The sequence below is a fragment of the Anoplopoma fimbria genome, chromosome 16 (genome assembly GCF_027596085.1).
Source record: "Anoplopoma fimbria isolate UVic2021 breed Golden Eagle Sablefish chromosome 16, Afim_UVic_2022, whole genome shotgun sequence".
Taxonomy (NCBI): Eukaryota; Metazoa; Chordata; class Actinopteri; order Perciformes; family Anoplopomatidae; genus Anoplopoma; species Anoplopoma fimbria.
Window position 1 is genome coordinate 15,463,010 of NC_072464.1, and position 24,952 is coordinate 15,487,961.

At 40.0% G+C, this 24,952-nt stretch overlaps 2 protein-coding genes across 3 annotated transcripts in view; both read left to right on the forward strand.

The window, feature by feature from the left end:
- Window positions 1-2,502, forward strand: part of abca12 (ATP-binding cassette, sub-family A (ABC1), member 12) — a 62,456-nt gene extending 59,954 nt beyond the window's left edge. The window contains 5 exon segments of the mRNA XM_054615935.1: window positions 432-535; window positions 718-810; window positions 975-1,080; window positions 1,335-1,472; window positions 1,952-2,502. Of these exon segments, the coding sequence (XP_054471910.1) occupies window positions 432-535; window positions 718-810; window positions 975-1,080; window positions 1,335-1,472; window positions 1,952-2,056 (546 nt within the window). The 3' untranslated portion in view covers window positions 2,057-2,502.
- A 651-nt stretch (window positions 2,503-3,153) lies between these two features.
- bard1 (BRCA1 associated RING domain 1) lies at window positions 3,154-23,428 on the forward strand. 2 transcript variants are annotated; one of them, XM_054615933.1, is made up of 11 exons: window positions 3,154-3,281; window positions 4,880-4,936; window positions 5,646-5,794; window positions 6,410-7,458; window positions 7,828-7,908; window positions 9,080-9,252; window positions 13,665-13,791; window positions 13,892-14,024; window positions 15,828-15,920; window positions 20,470-20,567; window positions 22,316-23,428. In XM_054615933.1, exons 1-11 carry the CDS (start codon window positions 3,208-3,210, stop codon window positions 22,661-22,663), a joined length of 2,382 nt encoding a protein of 793 aa, XP_054471908.1. In that variant the 5' UTR covers window positions 3,154-3,207; the 3' UTR covers window positions 22,664-23,428. The 2 variants fall into 2 exon arrangements, with proteins under 2 accessions (XP_054471908.1, XP_054471909.1); XM_054615934.1 differs by lacking the exons at window positions 20,470-20,567; window positions 22,316-23,428 and adding an exon at window positions 19,149-19,301.
- The last annotated feature ends 1,524 nt before the right edge of the window (window positions 23,429-24,952 follow it).

A 24,952-nucleotide genomic window follows, 5' to 3' on the forward strand; every position in this document is an offset into this window, starting at 1 on the left:
ATGGCTAATTAGCTTGTTTCCTCAGGCTCACCCATGGGTAGCCTCCTCTCTCTCCTCATTTGTGTCCTCAACATGGTCCATTTATTTAGTTTTTTCTTTCCCCATTCTCTTTAGATTTTTTCTCTCTGCACCTTGTCGTTCTTGTTGTCTACGTCTTTATTTCCTCCCTTACCATCACCTTTTTTTTGCTTTGTCTGTAACACTTGGCCTCCCATCTCCCTGTCTTTTTTGCAATTATGTATTTGTGTTTTTACTCTTTCTTGTTCACCATGCCCTTGTTTTCTCCTTCTACTGTATATAATGCACACTGAAAAACACTGCCCTACTCAATTGACTCTTTTTTCCCCTTGATCTCTCAATCTTTATTTCAACTTTCCTCTCTTTCTTTCAAACATCCTATTATCCTCTTCTCATTCCTCCTCTCTCCACAGGATGAGCCAAGCTCTGGCATGGACCCTCGCACCAAGCGTCATCTGTGGAAAATTATCTCTGAAGAAGTGAGAGGAAAATGTGCTGTTGTCCTCACTTCTCACAGGTTAGTATCCTGTACAAACACCTGCTAAAGTGTATTTTGAATATGCGGTACTAAATACTAAATGTATGTTGTTGTTGTTTTTTTTTTCTAAGCGTCAACTGGCATGGCTAATTACTGTACTGTATGCTCAAAGGGTTCCTAGTGTGACCTTTAATCTTTCTTTCTTTGTCTCCGTCTCTCAGCATGGAGGAGTGTGAGGCTCTGTGCAGCCGTCTTGCAATCATGGTGAAAGGTCAGTTCCGTTGCCTGGGCTCCCTGCAGCACATTAAGAACAGGTTAGTGACCCCGGCTCAGCCATTACTGCTCATCCTACCACGCACCCAAAACCTCTGCTCTTCACCCTCTGTGGTCCTTTGTGCTCAATTTTACTTGTACCATTGTGCTCCCCACCCTCAGACATGTAATAACACAGTGCTTTGTTTGTAAATGTTCTGGGCAGGTTTGGCAGCGGGTTCACTGTGAAGATGTATTTGACCGAGGCCTGCTGTGACGCAGAGGCAATCACTGGCTTCATGCGAGACCGATTCCCCAGCACGTACCTCAAGGTGAGCTTTTACAACAATCCAAAGTAGTTAAGAGTACTTGGTGGAGGAGGCCTTTTTGTTAAAGAGTTCAGGGAGCATTTAAGGAGCATTCATTTATAATATTAGACTCCCAGCTTTAACAGTTAGTTATAGCTGAGAGTTTGCTCATATTGCTATGAACATCTGTTCGCTCAGTTCTACGGGATTTTGGTTAAACAAAGAGCTCATTTCAGAATATTTAACCCTCTACTTGTGCGTTCTGTCTCGATACACAGGACCAGCACTCCACTATGGTGGAATACCATGTACCAATTGCTCCAGGAGGGGTGGCTGACATCTTTGACCAGCTGGAGTCAAACAAGAATGCTCTGCAGATCAAACACTTCTCTGTGAGCCAGACCACACTGGATGAGGTGAGAAAAAAGGGACAGGCCATGAACAGAGAGAGGGGGAGAGAGAGAGGGGACTAGTGTGAGGCTTTGTAGAGGTGGGTGGAAGGCAGCGAGGGACAGAAAAGGAGGAGAGGAGATGAGAGACGAAGAGGGACGGTGGGTAGGGAAGCGGGGACAGAAGAAAGCTGAGTGGGAGTGAAAGACTGAGTTTAAAAGAGACAGAGGGAAACTGACAGAGGGTATGCCTGAGGGAAAATGAATAGAATATGAGTTCGGGAGAGAATCCATGAGCTTTATATGCAGCCAGTGCTGATATTCTTCAACTACTCTGCCCTTCTGGGGCTCTGGGCTTGGAAGATACCATAGGAAGAATAAAGAGAGGGGGGTCGAGGAGGAAAACTCGCCAGCAGATAAACAAAAATGATGTAGTTCAGAGAAAAATATTGTCATAATTGTCTTTTAATAAGCATGTTACTTAAACTATTGCTACACCTTCACAGGTCTTTATCAACTTTGCCATGGGAAACATCTCCATGGATTCCATATCACTTAACAGCGAAGACGGATATGATGACCTGGACTCCATCAAGGCAGAAGAAACGTAGAGCTGACCGCCATCTTTTCTTTGCCATTTCTTGTCAATGTCCACTGTGAAATGGAGCACAATATCTGTTTATAGAAAGTCTGCCTTTAATATATATGTTAAAAAATAATACTTTGTGTTCTAAATAATACTGAAATACTGATTATATCTTGACGGATCACATGAAGGATAACTTACATTTGTGTCATTACCAAATTGAACTAATAATGGAAAGCAGAAGGGCACATACACATTTGCAAACATGCCTGGGTGAAAAAAGGTGAAAATTGAAGTTCTATATCTAACAGGTCAAACATCTGTTCTCCTTTAATTCTCCTGATTTCATTGTTATGAAGGATAATATTAATTGTGTAGGCTATTCATTTCTCTCTGGTTGGGGTACTTTTCACATTTAGATTGTTATAGCTTAGCAAATGAAAAATAAACACACTTTATGTTCTATTAAGAATGATTTTCATGTGACCTTAATGTTGCCAAAATGCTACCATATTTTTATTATTCTAATAAAAATATATTTCAAATGCAACTGCTGTTTTTTGCCTGTTGTTCATGCTTGTGCTAAACCACTAACATTCCTGCTGATTTCTCATGATAATTTAATTTCAATTATAAATCAGTCATACAATCTTGGTCCTGATGAGGAGAACATAGTAGACTAATCACACAAACCCATAAAACAGAGTATTACTACTTAAGCATAAACTACACAGATGACTCAAGCATAACTTTTCCTTCAGGCCTTGCATAGAGGCCACAGTATGGCATTCAAACTGACACTGAAAACATACATTTGTTTCACACATTTTTATTCAACCTATTCTTTATACACATGAACATCATGTTTATAAAATGACACAAATTGTGGGTAATGAATTAAGCTATTTGTGTCAGTTAATAAGTTTTACCCTAATCTGTATATAATCACAATTATTATTATTTTTGTATTTATTTACAAGAATGCACAATCAGTCAAATCATTTAAATTAACAAGAGAGAATTGCTACATCTGAAGGTTCAACATCAGGGCTGGGCCTGGGCCTTAACCTACGTCATATCCGTAGTTTACGTAGGCTACTTCCGTAAATATTTGGCGGGAGATGCAAGCAACCCGGAAGCAGGCAACAGAAGAGCCAGAAGTCTTTTCTACTCATCATGGAGAACGGTGACTGGAAGAACACTAAGGAGGCGGTTAGGAACTTTCGACAACTGCTACTTTGCTCCAAATGGTACGTAAACGTTGACGTCAACGTGACTGCAGACGTGAGCTGAAGACGTATTCTCTGAAACGTTCTTTGTTGCGTAACGTCACACATAAACAGTGACAGTGTACTTTACGTTAGGTGACGTAACTAGTTCATCAGTTATTGTGGGGTTTAAGTGTTTGCTTGGAACAGTTATTATTCACAGTATCATTACAGTGGTGGAAACGTAATGTTAAGACGGTTTGCAAAAAAATAAATAAAAATAAAAGACACTGAAAAATGCCATATGTTTAATTAAATTTGCATCAGGATCTTCGAAATGAAAGTTTAATAATTGATAGGTGAGAGATGCACGTTTGATTGGTGAAGCCAATCATTTTTTCCCAAAATTATACTTGGATATTTCCATGACATTGTGTGCACTTGTATTCAAATGTACTCAAGTTTAATATATACTGTTTGTATTGCAAGTAACTCATCCATATGTGTGCCATAGTGAGATGTCATTTAAAAAAACAATTTTGCAACAATAACACAGAGACCGTTGAATGTGTGACAGTGCAGCATTATACACCCCTATAAGAAATGATTGATGTGTGTGTGATTTGGGAATGGTGGGTTGATTTAATGTACCCTTTCATGCATAGAGGTCACTACAGTGGACAGCTATTCAAATGTTGTTTTCTTCTATATGCATGGGTTTTTATTGCATAGTTGCACATCAGCCACTACAGTGAGCGCTATTGTAGTGGCTGATGTGCAACTAGAAAAGAAAAGAAAACAACATTTGAATAGCTGTCCACTGTAGTGACCTCTATGCATGAAAGGGTTAAGGTTACTGTGGTGGGACCACCTAGCAGGATGTTAAACATCACTGTGTGAAGGGATAGGCTGTTGCACAGTCTGGGTGCTAGAAGGCTCCATTACCTCCAAGAGGGTGACTAGTCTGTGAGAAGTGTAGGAGGGGTCCTTCACTTTAGATGTAGAGGCTATGGCAAATTAACTCTGTATACAAAGTTCATACGTAGGGTCTCGTATTCAAATGGTACTCTCTTCTGTCTCCACTACCTGATGCAAATACCAAATCAGACTGTAGAGCAGCAGCTCAGGATGATCCTGATGGGTGGAGAAGTTCACACTCCTCAATATCCGCAGCAAATGGATGATGTAGTGGGCTTTTTGTTTCTACAGTGGAGCAATTGATGTACAATTGGAAGTGGTTACTGAAGTTTTGGTTGGTATCAAAATATCTCAACAACTATGAATTATTATGACATTTGGTACAGACATTCGTGATTTTGTTCTGACCTGTTATCTAGCGCGAGCCAATAGTATAGCTTTAGTCTCAGAATCTTGTTTATTTCAATAGCCCAAAATAAAAAAAGTGCCTCAGATGGCTTTTCCACAACACCCTTTGTCCTAAAAAACAAATCCAAATCGCCAATCCGCTTATACATTCTAAATGAGAGTTATGAATGGGAGGTCTAACATGCTCCACTGACAGATACCAATTTGTTCCTTAACATGTGCTAGAAAGTTTGAGGGGAGCTCAGTGTGGTGGAGGTGGTTTTGTCTACTCTGACTACTGACCGATTTTAAATGTTTTGTCTTTTTTTTCCCAGCTCAAATTTAATGACGGAACCTGTGTGTCTAGGAATGTGCGAGCATATGCTGTGCAGGTAATGTAACCTCAGCTGAATGTATTTTTACTCTGCCATGGTCACTAACAAATGACCTGTTTCGTGGTGGACATTTTTATTTATCATATACAGGTGTAACAAACAATGCAAACTCAGGCTCCATTCTATTTAGGTGTGCAACTAGCAGGATTGTGCATGCTGGTTCACTTGTACACTTAAAAGGAATACAACCATGATAAAGTATTTTGATAACAGTATGCTTTTTCCTGCTACTATAAATTTAAATGAGTGAGTAAATCAGTGAGAAAAATATTTTGCTTCCCAATCTCAGACTTGAAGAGTATCTTAGTTCAGTTGGATGTTATTACCTATGTATTTAAAAAAAGGATAGAGTAAGTAAATAACTTTAATTGCATGTGATTAGCAGATTCAAATTATGTTGATCAATCAACCAGCAATGATGCTAACTAATGTGAATGACAACTTTAACAGTACTATTTATACAGGCATTTAATACAAATGAAATACTAAATATCGGCGACAGTAGCACGGTTCTTGGCAATGCATGGTTTACAGTGTTGAGAGTCTGGAAGGCAATTAATGTCCCTATGGGCATAAACTATAGACTCAATTTATTCCTTCTCTTCATGACTGAATGGCCTTAAAAGGTAAATCAATAAGCTCATTGTGTTTCTTTTTACTGAACTGTGAAGTGAACTCCTAATCCAAGGTTTGGTTTATTGCTCAGGTCCTGTGCTGGCCCCAAGGCAGGAGAAGGCTGTGTGGTGTGTCAGAGTCCTGCGTGGGTGAAGGACATCCAAATCAACAGGCAGCTCAGCAGCATCATACAGCTCTTCTCCGGTTTGGAGTTCCTGCTCAATCCCATAGATCAACCAGGTAGCTGGTAGCTATTATACAGCAGCTTGAAAGCAGAATTCACAAGTTATTTTCTCAAATCAGCGTCTCTTATTTATTAGCTTTCTCCCCACGCTCGTCTGCTCACACCCCCTTCTATCAATTGTTGACTGAAACATTTAACATTTTCCCATGCCAATCTAATCTCTGAATGACGTTATTAGTGGCTTGTTCCTATGCTTTATTATCTTTATCACCCATCCAGCATCCTGGTAATGACAGTAATTATGCAATTCAATTAACTATGGTAGTGTTTAGTTTTGCAAGTAGATCTCCGCTTTGACAAAGAACTACAGGGTAGATAAAATGTGAACACATCTGCAGGCTGTCTAGATTTAACCAAAATAGCTAAAGGTTTAAGGAGTTGATTGGGCACTTCTCTACTTCTGTCAAATGTCGGTATTATCAGCTGGGCGTGCATAATTTTTACGGGTTGGTGTTATTCTTTTTTTCATCCCAACAACATCTCAACAGATACTGGTGAATACAAATACGTAGAGCCTTTTTTGACAGCAAAAACAAATATAGTACATGCAAGTCTGAACTTTTTTTTTTGTTGAAACTGGGTTTTTTTATTTTTTTTACACGTCATTGCAGATTCCTCTCCAGCCAAGAATCAAACCCAACCTCAGAGCCCTATTTTCAAACAAAAGAAGAACTTCAAGATCTGGTTCAGCCCTCGCAGCCGCAAGGTACGCTGCATGGTGCAGAAACCTTCCGAGGTCCTCGTACCGGAGAGCACGTCTTCTCCTGGTGCAGCACGGCAAGACACCTTTACTGCTCAATGCCAAGACCTGTCAGTTTTCAATTTCACCTCGTCCTCCCAAGACTATGGCTCATCTTGTTCTCAAAGTTGCAACAATGAAAAAGGTAAGAAGGGGTCAACGAAGAAAAATGCTGCCATCAGGAAAGTGTCAGTGCGAGGAGCCACTAAGACCACACGAAAACAGACCAAGCAGAAGATGAAGAAGCACAGACTGGAGGCTATAAACCAGCAATGGGGGATCACCGAGGAGGTAGATGCTTTAAAAGAAAAGGAGCAGAACTGTGCTGAAGGGGCAAGGAGGTCCAGTAAAAGAGTTTCCTTCCTCAGCCCTGCTGACACCTCTGACGAGCCTCAGCCTACAGTGCCACAGGGCAGTACTAATGAACTCATCCCCTGCTTAGGAGCTATGAGGAAGAGTCTCTTAGAAGGCAGCGTCGCTATACTGAACGACCAAACCCAGCCCGGTGAGAAAATGTCGGACAGTGTCGGCCAGCATGACAAACTGTCTGAAACTAACAGTCCTGAAAAACTGGACAGCGTACCTCCCCCAAAGCATTCATCAAAAAGATCCAGAGTGGAGGAGAAGGTTGCCACGTTGGAGACCACACCGAAAAGGCCCAGGGCTTCTCCTGGCAGGCGGAGAAAATCACAGATGTCTCCAGCTGTCCTTAACCCTCTTTCTTCGGCTAGCCCCAGGTGTGACGGGAGCATCAGAAACTCAAGAGAAGAGCAGGGAGACAGCCCCTCTGTCCCAGCCTCTGTTGGTAGAAAATCTCCTTCTACTCCTGTTGCATCTGTTGGACGACCCAGCTCAGGGAGCCCCGCGGTGATGAAGAGGAACCACAAGGGAGAGACCCTGCTGCATCTAGCTGCAATAAAGGTCGAGAGGTTTCTGAATAATTCACCTTATTTTCTTCAATCTATTTGCTGTTGCATTTTACAAATGTAAATTGTAAAAACATTTCCGCAGTAAAGTGACAGCATGAAAAGCTAAAATACAAAGTCTTCAGATGATCAGACATTCATGTTTTGGTCTGTTGAGAATAGACCTGCTCGCAGTAATCCTTGTAAACACAGCAGTAATCCCCCTCTGGATGCAAGACAAGGTAATCAATGGCCCACTGTGGAGTGTGATTGATAAACAACAGAGCTTTTGGTATACTGGGATCAGCTGCTGTGTTTTGAAGAGTTGCTTTTACAGGTCTACAGTTCTGACCTCGGTTTCTGTTGTTCTCCCTGGGTCCTGCAGGGAGATGTAGAGACTGTCAAGAACCTGCTGGACCAGGGAGCTGACCCTAACCTGAAGGATAACGCCGGGTGGACACCTCTGGTAAGACTTACCCACCATGTGATTCTTCTAAAACCTGGATTTGTGGTGTCGAAAAACTCACTGGCAAAATGTTTCATCAATAAAACATATATTGTTATATGAACATAGTTTTTTTTCTACTAGTGGTTTCTTATTCTTTCCTTTTCATGGAAGATTTTTGAGGTGTGTCTTGTCAATAACAAGCTTTTGTCATCTTTTACACACAGTTGACTTTGTGATTTGTCAGATTCTGATAACAAAATATTTTCCACACATATTCTTGTCCACTATAGCTTTTCTTCTCTGGCCAACATTTACATCGTGCCATTTACAATTCACTGTATTGTCTTCTTCAGTAAACCAATGCTCAGTCACTGTTATGAAAATGCCATGCAAGCTCTTAGTTGCCCTCTCTAAATAGCTGTATTTATTACATCTTTCTCTAACCAGCACCTGTTTCTGCTGTGTGATGTTGTTGTGCTGTTTCTTGTTGCATTCAGCCTATCTTGAAATGCAACCAACAGCAATAAAATCATCTCTAGTATTGGGGAACATAGCCACAAAGACTCAATGTTAACTTTAGGTTAGCTGGAAATACAGGCTTCCAGAATGTGTAATTTACTGTAAGTACTGCCATTTTTATGCATGCTGGCTTCCCCAAAAACATGCAGGCACATGCTCTTATAACAAACTACCCCAAAGTTGCCTGCACATGACAAACTGTATTATCCTTCAGTGCTGCCCAAGCCACTTGTTCCTTTTGAGAATAAGTGGTTGAGTGTTTGCAGCACTTTCCATGGCTACCTGCTGTCAAAATACTCCACTTAAACTTGAGTTATGACCGTTTGCAGTTGACCTTTCAAATTGCTACCAATGAGCTGGCATGACAGCTTCATATAATCGATAGACTTGTATCTATAAGAGAGTGCTGGGAACATGATGTGCTACAATAATCTACACCTCCACAAAGTGCGTTTTAAGCGGGAATACATATTCCCATACAAAGATTCAAATTCATCTACCTCATCTAGAATAGTATCAACTGAAAAATAATTATGATATTACAGTGATTGAAAATTGATGACAATCTAGAATGCTTTCAGAGAATAAGGCTGTATTATGACGATAACAGAGAGAAACCAAATCAAAGCAAAGTAGGATGACTTCTTAATATTACTTCTCTTTGTTCCAGCATGAAGCATGTAACCTGGGTCACCTGGAAGTTGTGGAGGTGTTGGTCTCAAGGGGAGCCCTGTTGAATACGCCTGGCTATGAGAATGACTCTCCGCTCCACGATGCCGTGAGGAACGAACATCCAGCCATTGTCAAGCTGCTGCTGCAGTTTGGAGCCTCGCAGAACATACTGTAAGTAGCTTCAGATTCTTTTTCATGCCTGGAGTTTGTTGGTTTTACAGGTGAGATGCAATAATAACCATGTAAGCATTTCATTGTAACAACACTTGTATGCTGTATACAGGACTGCAGGCAGATGGTGGCTTTTATAAAGGGTTGCTGCATGTCAACAAATCACATAGATGGAGTGTGGTGACCAGAAAGTCTGAAGAAGATTTTTTGAATATATATGTTCAAAGGAAGCAGAACCTTGAATCCAGCCACATGAATACTTCATATAGACTTAACATTACTAAAGCATAAGCTATAGTTTTGATCACTAGCCTTTAAAATGCAGCAGCCTCCACACAAATGAAAACACAGCTGTGCACTGCTGCTGGACAGACTCACAATATTTTTAAGAATGCTGAGAGTATGTATGTGTTTTGGAATCAAAATATAATCTTATCATGAATAATATGCTATGTTATGAATATTATAATATTTGTACTACCATGAGTTACGGACAAACAAGAAAACGTGAATCTAATACAACATAATTTTATTAAATACCACAATTATAACAATTTGTGAAGTGTAAATTGTTGTTTTGACTGTGTTATTGAGGTGCTCTGACATTATTATGTTAATATATTGAATTACATTAATTTATAATATCATTCAGCTCAAATGTCAACAAGAACGGAACATTTAAGGTAATCTAGTGTTTATTGCACAGCTATTGTATTCCATTGCATCACATCATAAAGGCTCTTCTGTTATTCTGGACCTTTGTTAATGTTCCACTTCAATATATCGATTCTCAGTCAGTGTAGCAGTCATTCAGCCCTTTGATTGTCAAAGACAGGCGTGTGCTGGTGCAGTATGTAGGTGGATGGTCTTATGAAAATCGCCTGACGCTGATTAGTTGTCGGTCGATCGGTTGATGCTGTATCAGCGTTTCTGGCCTGTGGAGGCGGAGCAGATGCATAGCACAATATAGATAATGAGGTAGAGGACGCTCGTTAATAAGTGTGATCAATAGAGTAGTTGATCAAGGTCAGTATGTTGGGTCAGTAAGGAATCTCTTTGCAATCATTTTATACCGATCATTCTCTGTCTTTGAACAGGCCTGTTTGGTTGGTCTTGCGTTGAGCCAGTGATTGGGACTGTCTTTCAGGATGCCGCAAGATGAATGCAATCCTTGCTTACACACACACACACACACACACACACACACACACACACACACACACACACACACACACACACACACACACACACACAATATACTCACACAAGAGGCAACCAAGACATCTGCCAATGCAATCCCTAATGGAATGATTGGCACACAGCTCGGGGGTTTGGAAATACAAGTTTTGCAGATTTTCATTGTTCCTCTGTGGATGTTTGTCTGTGCTCATTAGATTTGTATGATTGGACTGCATTTATTCATTTTTTTTTTTTTTTTTTTTTTTAGGACTTGTCCTCTAAATCATTGAATGTGAGTCCACTTTTTACCAAGCGCAAGTATTTGACTTGCTGTGCAGGTTATTAGAAGTACTGAACAGTCAGGCAGATTCTTGAGCAAATACTAATTTGTTTTATACAGTCAACGATTCTCTGTTATCTCAAAAACAACAGGTTTAAGCATTTTCTGAGAAGCTGCACAGCATGCACAGCAGGTCTCCTGACTATAAGGCTCAGACCTGTAAGCATAAATAGCAGTGCAGCACATTTGGACAGCCAAGATGAAACCTGCAAAGGTGTTAATGGGTAGCATATGTTCTGTTCACACACTAAAAGTACCATCCTGGTATTTTGTATATTTTAAACAAATTTAGTGTCCTTTACTTCTAACTGTGTTCCTTATTATTCAATTCAATGTGGCTTTATTGGCATGAAGGTTTCCGGTCCCCCCCCCTAAAAGCATCAAAACAAAAAAGTACACATTAATATTAATATCATACTATGGATTTTTAGAATGTTATGTAAATGCAGTACAGTAGGAAACTTTACTTGTTAGTGAGATGGGGAAAACAAGACCTGTTTGAATAGGCCGTGTCCTAAAGACCATCCAATGCCCGAAGCACAGAATCTATACAGACATTAACTAACGATTAGTTATTTAAAATGTATTAGAATGAATATATTAATCACCTGTGTGCCTCTTACTGGCACGCTAATCGTGTACACTAGGCCGGTTTAATTACACTGCTCTCAGAGTCAAATGACAAGAAATGACAGTCTCAAGGCGTAGCAATGAATGGTAACTGCATTTACAAGTTAGCCAGTTAATTCTTATTAATACATACAATACTGAAAACTGTATTTGTAGTGATCTATTAAATTAACGGACGAAACACTTAAATCCAGACATAACATTAAATATTTTGTTTAATTTGTTTAGCATGGTTTTCTTCAATAGGAAACATTTTTTTATGCAGTTAGGCATCAAAGAAGAGCATCTGCATTACAATTACAGTACAATACACAGTACTTCTACAGGGTTAAATGGAAGCATTGGTTGAGTCAGGTACAGCATCATCAAACCTAAGCTGTACCTGCCAGCTGATCCAACCATTTGGACACTTCGACAGTGGATTGTTTAAGAAGGAAATGTTACTAATGAGCCCTTTGATTTAAAATGCATTCAGCCTCATCCTTCTGCCTCATCAGTTGCTCCCCGAGTTTTTCCATCATTAGGCTTATGACTCCTTTCATACATAGGCTACTGCTGAGCGGACATAGTTCAAAAGCTATGTCAGCAGTTTGGTGTGCATGAGCTCGGCTTGAATTTTGAACTGGCCTCATACAACTTGGCATACGGTGCTCTTTGAGGACAAGCAGATGGATATTTCTTCAAAATCAAATCCAAGTCCATAGTTAAAGAGATGTGTTTAAAGCCTTTAAACTAGGTACAGTAACAGTTCTTTGGGGAATGTAAATGAGCACAATAAAAGGCTTTTATTATTATCAGTATTGATGTTATTGTTTAACCACACTCTGTATTTGTGTTAATTTCAAAATGAATTTGTGGATCTCCTCCTCCTGGTTAGAATAGCAGTCTTGGTTACAGTGTTTATCCTCCAGAACCACCAGCGCCTTCCTCCCACTTGTGTACTTTTTAATGCAGAGGCTTGTGGGAGAGTGTTTGTGACTTTACCTGCAGGACAATTTTCCACGCTTTATTATTTTTCTTTAAATATTCTTCTCGCGTGCAGCTGCATGGACCAGCTTGTGTGCGCGTGTGTGTGTGCGCATAAGTATTAGTGTCAGGGACATTTTATGTTTGTTTGTATTTGCGTGTGTGTGTGTGTGTGTGTGTGTGTGTGTGTGTGTGTGTGGATGGAATGCGGGTATGAATCCAAATGAAATATTTTATGGACCAGTGGACCTATTAATTGTCCCCCAGGTGTTATCTTTGCTGACGCCTAATCTTTTAGAGAAGACCTGCTGGGTTTGGTTCTTCTCTCCGTCTCCTCTCCTCCTGTGTGTTTTTTCTTCATTCGTTTCTCCTATCCCTCTTTTCTCAAGGTGACCTCAGTCTTGTTCCATGCAGCTCTTTCAAACTTGAAGATGCAAATATTTTTCTTTTCAATAGAACTATGGAGAACTACCAGAGAATGGTCACAGTTTCATCTCTTTGAGTCTCTGTACATAATGCTGCTTTTATGATGGTGCTACTCTTCCATTACACATACTTTTATACTGAGGGGTTATTGTGTTTCGCAGTTAAATCTGTAAAGGTAGTGTCTTCTCACTAATGTATGTAATTGAGGAAGCTTATGCGCTTTAATAGTCAGCACTTCTCTGTAATGTGAGTCTAGTGTGTTGTAGATGGACATGACCTAAGGATGAAGTAGAACACAAATTTGAACTTACCCTCATATCAAACAATTATGCTCCAACAAGTGAATGACACATATGAGTGCACAGTTTCACAGAACAAGCAGGCTGTGACATTGCCAAATTGTTTTTCTCAGAGTTCTGGACGGCCAAATCTAGATTTTTTTTATTTATTTTTCTGTCCTGCTTGGCGGCCAGTGATGAAAAATACACCAACCCAAATTTGCGCCAATTGATGGTCTGATGTAATGATATTACAGAATAATTATGCGTTAGTGTGTTTGAAAGTTTTGTCCCATTGGTAAAGGAAAACTATCACCTCAGATCTGCTATGACTAATACACCTACAAGATATGTGCAACTACGCAACAATACCTTGCTCCACATAGACTTGTGTTGATGACGTTTTTGGTGAACAAATCGAAGTAAATATAATTAGTAAATTAATGAGTCTTTTGGCAGTATTCTATCATGTATTGCTTATCATTTTCATCATGTCTGGCTGTCCCTTTGGCCACCAGATGGTTTGCATATACACAAGTATATGCGTCCTGTGAGACACTGACGCTCTATCTTTTTTATTTACTTTTTCACAGTAATCTGCATGGAAAGAGGCCTGCCGATTACGCAGTGAGTCCGGAGATGCTGAAGATTTTCCAGGAAGCGTCAGAAGGAGCCAAATATGCTACTACATCTCTTAGCCCCTCAACTAATCTCTCTATAGTACGTCTACGTCAAGATGTGACTCTTCTCCCCCCTACACTACTAATATTCATGCATTTTCTTTGACATTTCTAAACCATGTTCTTTTGTCCCTTCTTAGGTGAGCGACTGTGTGAGGAGGGAGGAAATGCTGGTGCTTCTGGGCAGCAAGCTGTCAAAGCCAGAACAGGTTCAAGTGGCCAAACTGGGAGAGCTTCTGGGAGGGAGGATGGCTGACACCTTCTCTGGCTTAGGTATTGTTTGTGCGGTGCAGAAATAATACCTCCTCAGGGTGCTTTAATTCCTCAATGTTCCAGGCGAGACCCATTAGAATACTGGTTGCCTATGAGTGCTTTTTAATGTTTTTTGTATGAGACACATTGGCTCTCAGCAACACTGCAAATCAACAGCGGTTATCAGCCAACTGCTGGTGCATTGGGACCATGGCTGGTAAGTTTGTTCACTGCCAAACATTCTCATAACAAATCAACCATCATTTGGATTCCCTCTTTAACTGAAAGATGTATGAGATGGGTAAACCGAGGGCTCAAGCGCCAAAGGGTCTGTAGATATGAGGTAGTGTCTGGCCTCAGTCATGGTGTTTTTTTTATTTTTTTATGAAGATTTTATACAGTTCTTTCACCACCACAGAGATGGGATTTTTATCTGAATGGTCCTTTTGCTACACGGCCAAGCATCACAGGCTTCACTATCTTACAGAGACCCCTTTGTATTGTAAAAGGCTCCAAGTAGATGCTAGTGCATAATCACTCACAAAGGTTCAACAGTAACTAACAAGTGCTTTTAAAGCTGTATACATCATTGTGATACAACAGCTCCAATGTTGCATAGTAATGGCTTGGAGAGCACCAGAGAGGAAAAAGTAATTGCAATCATTCCTCATAAAATGTTTGGAGCTCCTGTCAGGGTGATGAATAAGCCCAACTGAAAAACAGAAGTGTTTCTCACAGCTCTCCCACCTCTGACTGGAGGGGTTAAAGTTGGTGCTTTCAGAGGAAGTTATTTTTTTGTTTGAACTCAAGGCTACGAATACACAGTCAATGAGCAATATAAGAAGGTTTTGCCCTGGAGATATAATTATGCTCATTTTGTACTTGTCAACCATGCTCGCATTAAATGAAGGGGCAATAAGCATCTATTTAAATTTTAATTAACTTTCAATTATCGTCTAGCATTTTAGCATTTTATGAAATTAAGCTGTTCCATGGCCTTCTATTGTGTTGCCATGAACCGTTTGACAGGTTTGGATTAAACTTACCTATTCAGCCAGAAAAGATAAATTGGAATGTTTTACCAGGAATCCAAAATCTAGATATCAGTCCCTCCTGCAGTTGGGTTGGTTCGGGTAGAATTGTCTTGTGTTATTCTGTTAAAAATTCTGATAACTGATGTCAAGCACCAATTGAATTGGGCATACACATTATGCCTTTATTTATAAAGTTATATTCAAAGTTACATTCATGTCCCCCTGAGGATGAATGGTAGTGTCTTTGCTTAGAATTTGGGTTTCTGAAGTACTTTTAATCCGATCATCCTCAGCCGAACAAATGTTAGCATGCTAGCACACTAAACTAAGATGGTGATTTTATATATATATATATATATATATATATATATATATATACTGCAAGACCTGTTTTTCTCCACATAAGCTAGGAAGTAGCACTAGGGATGTTGTTTACTTCTAGACATGTCAGGTAACGAGTCAGGATGTGCTCCAATGTTTTTCTCTCGGAGGTATTGAAGTCATGTTTGTGGCTCAACTAACCTGTGCTGGGAAAAAATGTAAGGCAATGTCTAAAATACAGTATCCGAATTGTGGAATAAAGGTACAACAAATGTTTTCAACCCCATAATAATTGATTATCTTGTAGAACTTGAGCTATCTAGTTATCTGAATTTGCACCAATAACATGCATGCATGCACTGATTCACTGGGAGCACAGCAACAGACAGCATCTGTTTGTGGATTGTGTAACACAACACATTTGTACCTTTTCAATTTGGCTTTTGTTTGTGTTTGTGTTTTCCTGCAGTGAGCCATGTTGTGGTGCCAGAAGGCCACTTCCCCACCACCATCTCCTCCCTCCTTGGTCTTCTTGCCGGCTGCTGGGTTGTCAAATTGAGCTGTGAGTATTGAGTGAGCTGTCCGCTGGAGTAGTTCTCTGTGGATTTTTGGATGTACGGTTTAAACTACGTTGCTGTTGTTTGAACCTGGGTAACATCCCACTGCAGTTACACTGAAGCACATTTTATTTAAAAAAAATTCTAAACGTTAAAACTTAGACTAAACTTGGTCTGGCTTTCAGTTTTAAATTGAATTGAAAGAGTTCACCCCAAACCAGCGACAAAAGATAAGCAGCTTACATTTGCAACAGTGTTACAACGGTTATTTACATTACATTTACATTACATTACAGTCATTTAGCAGACGCTTTTATCCAAAGCGACTTACAATCAGTAGTATATTACATATCATTCACCCATTCACACACTGATGACAGGCTACCATGCAAGGTGCCACCATCAGACTCTAACTAACATGCATCATCCAGTCCACACCGATGGCAAGCCTTCAGGAGCAACTTGGGGTTAAGTGTCTTGCCCAAGGACACATCGACTGCCGAAGCCGGGTATCGTCTGATTGGAGAACTACCTTGCTCTCCACTACGCCACAGCCGCCCTATCTATTTTAAAGGAGTCTTTGTGTCCTACATGCAAGGTTACATTTGTATTCAGCTGACTAAGTCGTTCAACGGGGGCTCTGACCACTTCCATCTGCACTGGAAGTTATGTTTGCTGCAGTAAGTTGACTCGTGGCATAGAATACAGTACGAAGTGGAAAAAAAGCAAGAGTTTGAAATTGGACACTTGAACCACAGTGCAGAACAAATGGATTATGCTGCACAAGCAGTTTGGAGTAATTTAAAAGGGTTTGTGTTCTTCTCTGATTCCCAAAAAGGATTTTTACCTGCCACTCTGTTTCTGAAAAGCTTACGATTGAGCAAATTTTACTGAAAACGTGAGGATATTGTTATTATTTGGGGTGACATATATCTTTGCTGCAGTCCTATGGTTAAGTTCCTACCCAGGCTCCAGTGTTAATTCCTCCTATTTACCAAACTAGTCCGAGACATGTACATTCAATCTTGTACTTCCACTCTGCTACCAACCTAACCCAGGTGATCCAAGCACTTTGTTTGGAATAAGAACTAAATGCAATACTTTTTTTTTGCAAAGCATTGGAATGTCCTGTGAAAACATTTAAAACATTTTGCATCCACCAATTTATAGTTACCTTCAATATTACTAGCGATGAAAAGATGACCGACATTCTTTTCTTGTATGATTTATGCCAAGATGAATACTTTGCAAACGTGTTGCTATTCCTAGCCACCTCTCTGGCACCTTGAACCATGTCAACAAGCAGGTATTCAGAGAAAGTCTGCTTTAGAGGGAAGTAAAAAGAGACTTGCTGTCAAAGAGTTTTCTGGCACCTTGGTGTGCCCTTGACTGGTGTGTCCGTCAGTAGCATCGCTTCACTCTGAGTTTGTGTGTGTGTGGAGTGAAGCGGCGTGCAAGCTTGTCTCTCTCAAAGCCATTTTGAGTTTGTGTGTGTGTGTGTTTGTGTGTGTTTAGGTGTGTGGTTGTGTCACCGTAAAACACTTTGTGTGTTAGGACCATATTCAGCCCGTCCCCTTCTCTTCTCTCCACACAGACTGAGCACTTGATACAGCTTGTCTCCCTCATGACAATCACTTTGGCATCTTATCTGACTCTGTCCTTGTTTTGCATGTGTGCAGCTGAGTTATCACTGTCAGCTCGTTTTATGTGCCATCGCTGTCAACTAGACCAAGACGGAGCTAACCTCTTTATTGGTCTTACATTGCATTGCAACACATTTTTCTTCAAAAAGATGCTTTCAGTGTTTGGAAACTTATCATGAAAAATCCACTTCATTCTCCTTAACAGGGTTACAGTCCAGCTAAAAGTATTTGCTTAGCCAACAATGGATTCAATCCTCTTGTCCATCAGTACCTATGACTTCAATGTGCAAAACTACAGATTTATAGCATTAATAAAGCAGCAAACACCGATTTGCTATGTAAATATATAGTCCTTTTTTTAAGAAATATTTTAACATTTTGGGAAAAACTTGGAATCGAGCTGGAGTCAGGATGTGTTTAGCCTAGCTCAAAGACTGAAGACCAAACCAATACATCAAAAGCTCACTAATCAACATGTTGTATCTCATTTGTTATACCTGTACATAGGCAAAAATGTTAAAAAAAAAAGGACTGTTTACGGCTTCAGGGATAGCTAAGTACTATTGATATACTATGCTAGAGTTAACTGGTGTATCTGGCCAGCCTGCCCTATAGCTGGAGATACTGCAAAGACGTGCTCTAAGCAGGTATATCTATTCACTTTGGACAGAGCCGGACAAACTGTTTCCCCTTTTTTTCCTGTCTTTGACTGCAGCTCTGCACTTAATGCACAGACATGAAGTTCGAGATTGATATTCTTGTCTCAATCTTTGGAAGACGGCAAAAAAGTGCGTATCCCAACATTTGGAACTCTTACGCTTAAAAATCCTTACTCTTCCATTTATTTCCCTATTGGTAATGGCTAATTTCTCTGCACTTTGGTTGATGTCCCTGCATTACATTACATTACATTACAGTCATTTAGCAGACGCTTTTATCCAAAGCGACTTACAGGAAGTGTATTCAACATAGGTATTCAAGAGAACTACTAGTCACCAGAAGTCATAAGTGCATCTCCTTTCTTAAGCAAGCATCTTAAAGCATAAGCCAGAGCAAAAGTATAGTGCAGAGGCAAATTACTACGAAAACAATAATTGCAACAGACTAATCCGAATATAGTAAGTGCTACAAACTACTACGAATAGGATAAGTGCAGTAAACAAATACAAAACCCTGCTACTCCCACTGTCGGCCTAGGGAGGATGTGTGCGCCCATGTGCTTCCTCCCTTTTACACACACGTCTTAGCTGCTTCTTTTCTCCGGCTGCTAGTGAGAGGCTTCACTCGGTCACCTGCCCCATTAGACACACAGCCCCGCCGGAGGCAATGCTTCGAAGGATTGAATTGAGGACTAATCTGTTGGCTGGTGTTTTGCTGCCATGCCACCTTTTGAACATCTGAATACAGTGGCAGATTTTTAGGATACTGACTAAGAGTGAGCTATTGTACCCCGTCTCCATGGTTAAAAAGTCAGTGTGGGCCTTCAGAGTTTCACACCAGTCAAACCCCGGTTTCCAGCTGTTCTCCTCAAAAGGAAATGACAACTGCCGCTCCAGTTGGTCTCATGGTGGGTTTTTTTTTTCTTTCTAGGAAGTGGTTTCATCTGGCTGTTCACTCATTCACTGACTCAGGAAGGAAAGGGTCTGAGATGTTTTCTGCATTCAGTCTTTGTGAACGTAATTAGCAAATATGCTAATTGTTTGCAGCGCTAAGCACCATCGTCCGGAGCGATTAACCCCAGTATCTCCCCTCTTCTCTGCACAAGTCCCTGGCAGGGTCCCTGTGAATGAAAGCTGTAATTAAGAGGGATGATGAGATGTAATTATACCCCACCCCATGCTCCGGCGTGTGCGTGCGTGCGTGCGTGTGTGTGTGTGTGTATGTGTGTAATTTGCTGTGTCATGACACGTTGCTGTATTGTGACAAGGCTTACACACACACACACACACACACACACACACACACACACACACACACACACACACACACACACACACACACACACACACACACACACACACACACACTTATACTAATTGTTCATGCCACTTTATCTTGCAGCTGAAAGCACCTGAGTAGAACTCTAAACTGCAACTGAAGTTGATATGAATCATAACGTTGTGTGGGTGGGGTGAAATACAGATACTTTGCAGATGTGTATTAGGTCTGTGGGACTGTTTGCATCACTCACAGTTGGAAGTGCTGTGAGAAGTCTCTGCACGTTCACAATCAAAATAGTTAGTCAAGCCAAGACTTATGCTCAGATCTATTTCACATCCATCCTTCAGACTTTTTTGTTTTGAAGCAAACTGCAGTATTGTACCAAATCTAGCTTCAATGTGTTTAGATGTACAACTTTTTAATCGTGTTTTTCGATATACCCAAAATATGATATTCAATACTGTAAAGTTAACGGGGAACAGCAGCCCTGTGATCTGTGTCATGTTCAGTAGCATTTTTTATCTGTGACAGTGAGGGGTCATTAAAATGTGTTGCTTTCTGCCACTGTATCTGCCTGATTTTTTATTTTTTTTTCAATACAACTTTTTTGTCTTTCAAGATGCTTTTTGTGAGGAATTAGAACAAAAGACTCTTTTCTAACTAAAAATTGCCGGGATGCTGGCTGTCACATTGTTCTAATTTGACTCTGTAAGACCTCAAGAGACAGAGATGATGCTCGAATTCTGCTTAAGCTTGAGATACTTAAAACAAGGGTTGCATCATTAACTCCATCATGCTGTGGGCATCTTTCTCTGTCAACAACTGCAGCTTTGCCAATACTTGGAATCTTCCAATTTGTGCTAAAACAGACATGAGCTTTGTCATCCTCCCTTCGCAATGCCTTGTCACACTCTTTCAAGTCAACATAATTAGCTGTAGCTTTAATATTCTCCTCTCTCTTTGATGTCAGGGGTGGAGTCGTGTCTGCATGCAGGCAAGTGGATGCCCGAAAGTGAGCACGAGGCGGGAGAAGGCCCCCAGCGCAGTCGCATCAACAGATGTAGCTTGGTAAATGAGAAACATACAAACAGACACATGAAACAGATGATTCTAGATTGTCTACACCCTCTGCCCTTGAGAAGAATTAGCTTTTCTAGACAGTGACACATGGTTATTGTTCAGCATCATAGAGTGCAATTAAAAGTACTGCCTTTGACTTTTTCATGTCTTAAAACTCTGTGTAATTTAATTTCCTTGGAAACACAACACTTAAAATGTTTTAGGTTGGATCATAATGCATTCATTATATAAAATAATAGTAGAAATATATATTTTTTAACTGTGTATTTGGTTGTGCAGCCAACCGTTTTGAGATAAATGGACAAACACATCCAGAATGACATACGGAGAAGTACCAATGGGGGTAAAGCAGGGTTTTAAACTATGTCTAAGGCTATGTTTGGTGTTATCTAAACACCATACACCGGCAGAAAAACACCATCCCCACATCAGTCATGATGTTGTGGGGATGCTTCTTTGCAGCAGGCCTTGTAAGGTTTGTGAAGGTGGAGAGTAAAATGAATGCAGCAAAATACCATCAACATCCTGGAGGAAAACTTTTCTGCAGTCTATAAGAGAAGTGTGATTTGGAAAAGGATTTATTTTTCACAAAGACAGAAACTCCAAACAAAGCCAAAGCCTAACAGGAGTTTTTCCAAAACATCAACCACATAAATGTCCTGCAGTGGCCAAGTCAGAGTTCTGACCTCAGTCCAAACAAGAATTTATGGCAGGACCTGAACATCGCAGCTTCCCTTGCCAGTCCCCACGAAACCTGACGGAGCTTTTGTCGTCTTACAAAGAAGAATGGAGACGCGCTGCTTTGTCTAGATGGCTAAGCTGATACAGACCTATTTACATAGACTGAAGGCTGTGCCTGCTGCTGAAGGTGCCTCTACTAAATATTGAAGATGGTGAATAATGTCGCTGTCAGTTATTTAGTTTTTACTTTACTTAGTTTAGATATGATTATTACAATGTGACATTCTTATTTGAATTTGAATTCCATCCATTGGGATTCAATGTAGTAAAACAATGAAACAAGAAAAAGTAAAAAGGTAGTCTATATTTCTTATAGGCAATTAGGCATTGTTTATATACACTAAATTATGAGCAAATACTTTTTTAAGATATCAGCATTTAGGCTTTTAGCAACAGACTAGTACGCTTCTTTGAAATGATGAGCCTGTGCAGGCGGACATGATAATATACTCATGTTCTTTATTAGAATTAAGATGTCCCCATTGTCAGTTTCTTCTTGTTGCTTCCCTCTTGTAAAGAATAAAATGTCCGTCATCAATCTTAGTCACAAGTTAAGAACGCTCAAGCGTGTGCAAGCATAAGTGGAATCCAACCAAAGTGTAGTCAAAGAATGTTCTTACTAGAAACTCTTGAGGGAGCCAGTTTACATCCCAAAACGGTTTGAGTTCATTGATGTCATGAATAGAACTGTCTCCAGCGGCCTAATTCACTGCTGCTTTAAACACCAATGCTAAGTGGTGCTGATAAAAATGTCTCCTGGCTCTGCCGCAAAGAATTAAGCACAAAGCATCCACACAGACTCTTGGTAATACCAGAGCCTAGATTTATTGGCATGAAATGATTCAGTATTTAACTTTATTATGAACAAAATGGGTAGACTTTTAATCCTTTTGCTACTGTTCTCACAAGGACTGAGCTTTGTTTCGGTCTTGATTTGATTAGAATTTTTCCACTAATGCTTGAATTTGCATTCTCTAATCATTCATCTTTCGTAGCTCCCGCCACTCTTCGATGGCTGTTTCTTCTTCCTCCTTGGCTCCTTTAAGGCGCCTTCCAAAGACGAGCTCACCAAGCTGCTCCGGGAGGGAGGAGGTCAACTCCTGAGCCGGCAGCCCAAGCCTGACAGCGATGTGACACAAACCCTGAGTGCCGCTGCCTACCACGCACTTCCGGGCTCTGACCAAGCCCTCTGCACCCAGTACATAATCTTTGACCCCCAGGGCCCTCACAAGCCGGCAGTAGTGAGGAGAGGTAAGGTGTGGTCGGCTCCCTCCACCTGGCTCATCGACTGCATCAAAGCCTTCCGTCTCCTCTCCGTGCCAGACTGTCAAACCTCGGTCTGAACAATCTTTCATTTATTCCAAAATAACTTTGCTCTAAAAAAAAATCACTTGTCCTTGAGCATCATCATGTTTTTTTCTTTTTTATATGGGGGGGGATTTAGTTGCCAAGAATCACATAAACATTAAAACAATTATGTGGCTCTTAAAATCTGAAATTAAAGTCTACACCATATGTCGTGAATTTATTTTTCAGAGCTAAGAGTGTAATAATGCCTCTTACATATACTCAGAGGTTGTAGGGTCATGAAAAACCTGGCATTTGAAAATAATAATTTTCTAGGCCTGAAGAAGTTTTGGAAAAATATATAAACCAAGAAAATTTTGGAAAAGTCATGTAAAATTGTTTAAAAAAACAACTATATAATAGAGTAAATGTGGTTCAGTTAAGATCAACTGAGAAAAAATGTATATGTATTTTTAAGAATACTTAAATTTTTGGTCAGATCAGTTATGTCAATTATGTTACATTGTTCTCTGTTTTGAGAAACGTCATAATGAGAGATTTCCGTCTTATTTTTCTTATACACAGATGTTTCAGAGAATGTATTATCATGAAAATTAGCTTCAAAGGCATGGAAAAGTCTTGGAAATGTATTGGTATAAATGTGTATGAACCCTGTATACTGCAGAGTTTAAACCATTGGTTGGACTGGGTGTTCTTGGTCTGTCCCGGTTGGACATCTCCTAGCTCCATCCAGATATCCAGACTCCTAAATATATTTCTAAAGGTGAGCCCAGCCACACTGCGAATAAAAACTCAATTCAGCCGCGTTACTCTTATCTGATTCTTTCAGTCGTCATTAACCAAAGCTGTTGGCTATAGCTGAAGATTGGAAAGTGGTACTGGTAAATTGCTCCTTCTTCACCATGACACTCCACTACAATGCCTGCATCACGTCCTGCCCCTCACCAACTGAACTCTCGAATGAAACTTTTTTTGCAATTTAATCTATACATAACCTCTAGTTATGTGGATGTGTGGTTTTAGAGTGGAATTGCATTTCTAAAATCTGCATTGGTTTACCAGGAAAAGATAAATACCTAATTGAGAATGCCTGTGCCCGAAAAAGATCGATGGAGAGGAAATAGGATAGAATAGGAAAAACAAAGCAATTAATTGTTCCCTAACAGTACTGGCACATGTGGTATCCACCTTTGTTTGTGTGTTTGTTTGTTTGTGTGTGTGTGTGTGTGTGTTCCCATCACTATCGCTGGCCTGAAGCTATGTGTGCTTTAAGAGTCCTACTGGCTATGTCCCAATATGCCATTTTCAAAGGGATTAGTCAGGGATGCACCTAATTGCTATTGATTGCTATGTGCTGCATAAAATTGCTTCCCTTTTCTTGTCCATGGCGGGAGGTGGGAGAAGGCAATTAGCAGTGCGGACGAGATAGCAACCCAGACTGACTTGTAATGAAGTAGAATAGAGGAATGAACCTGTGAGTCATGCCCTTGAACTCACTGAACATTACAAAACTATTACACACTGGTATATCCTTCTTTTCTATCACCCAGTCCCAGGGAAATATTGTATTAGTTTTATAATGTGAAATGTTCTGCTTGAGGAAGGTTACCTGGAGTTTTGCTTTGTCCTTGGTCAGCTGTAAAGTTTCATAACGTTTATTTGTTGTATAGTTTTACAACATAAAATGGGCTTAATTCAAGGATATCTGCCGAGCAGCAGCCTTAGGGATTCAAATGAATTATTCCACATTTTCATTAGTCGTTGATGGTGTTTTTCTTGCCACCTTAAGTGATCTTGTGTCTGGAACATCAGCATAATTCAGTAGAAAAGATAACATAAAAATAAACATCCACACTCAATTTTGCCGAATAACACTTCTTTTCAAGTCTATTTAACAAAATAGTTTTTGTCTCGATCAATAATACACATTTTTCGTATCTTATGCCTTTTTTTTTTTTTTTTTTTTACTCCACCTCATATTTCAGAATACACATTAAACATTTGAAAATATTTACATATGAACAACATGGGGAACGCCAAGGGTTGTTTTACTTAAAAAAAAATTAACTTGTTTCTTGTACAGCGTAGAGTGAACCTGTGCGAGCATATGGTCATATACAATCATCATACAATCTGAATTTTAAACCTAAATTTCAAATTTGTTTAACAATGATACTATCCAACCTTTGAGTCCCTCATGAACAAACCCTTGGTGCCCCCCAAAAACGAATACAATTGATTGTATAATAACAGTGTTTCTCTCTTCGTATTCTGTGTTGGTTTTCAGGCACACTTTATGTAACAGTTTTGTTGCTGAAAAAAAA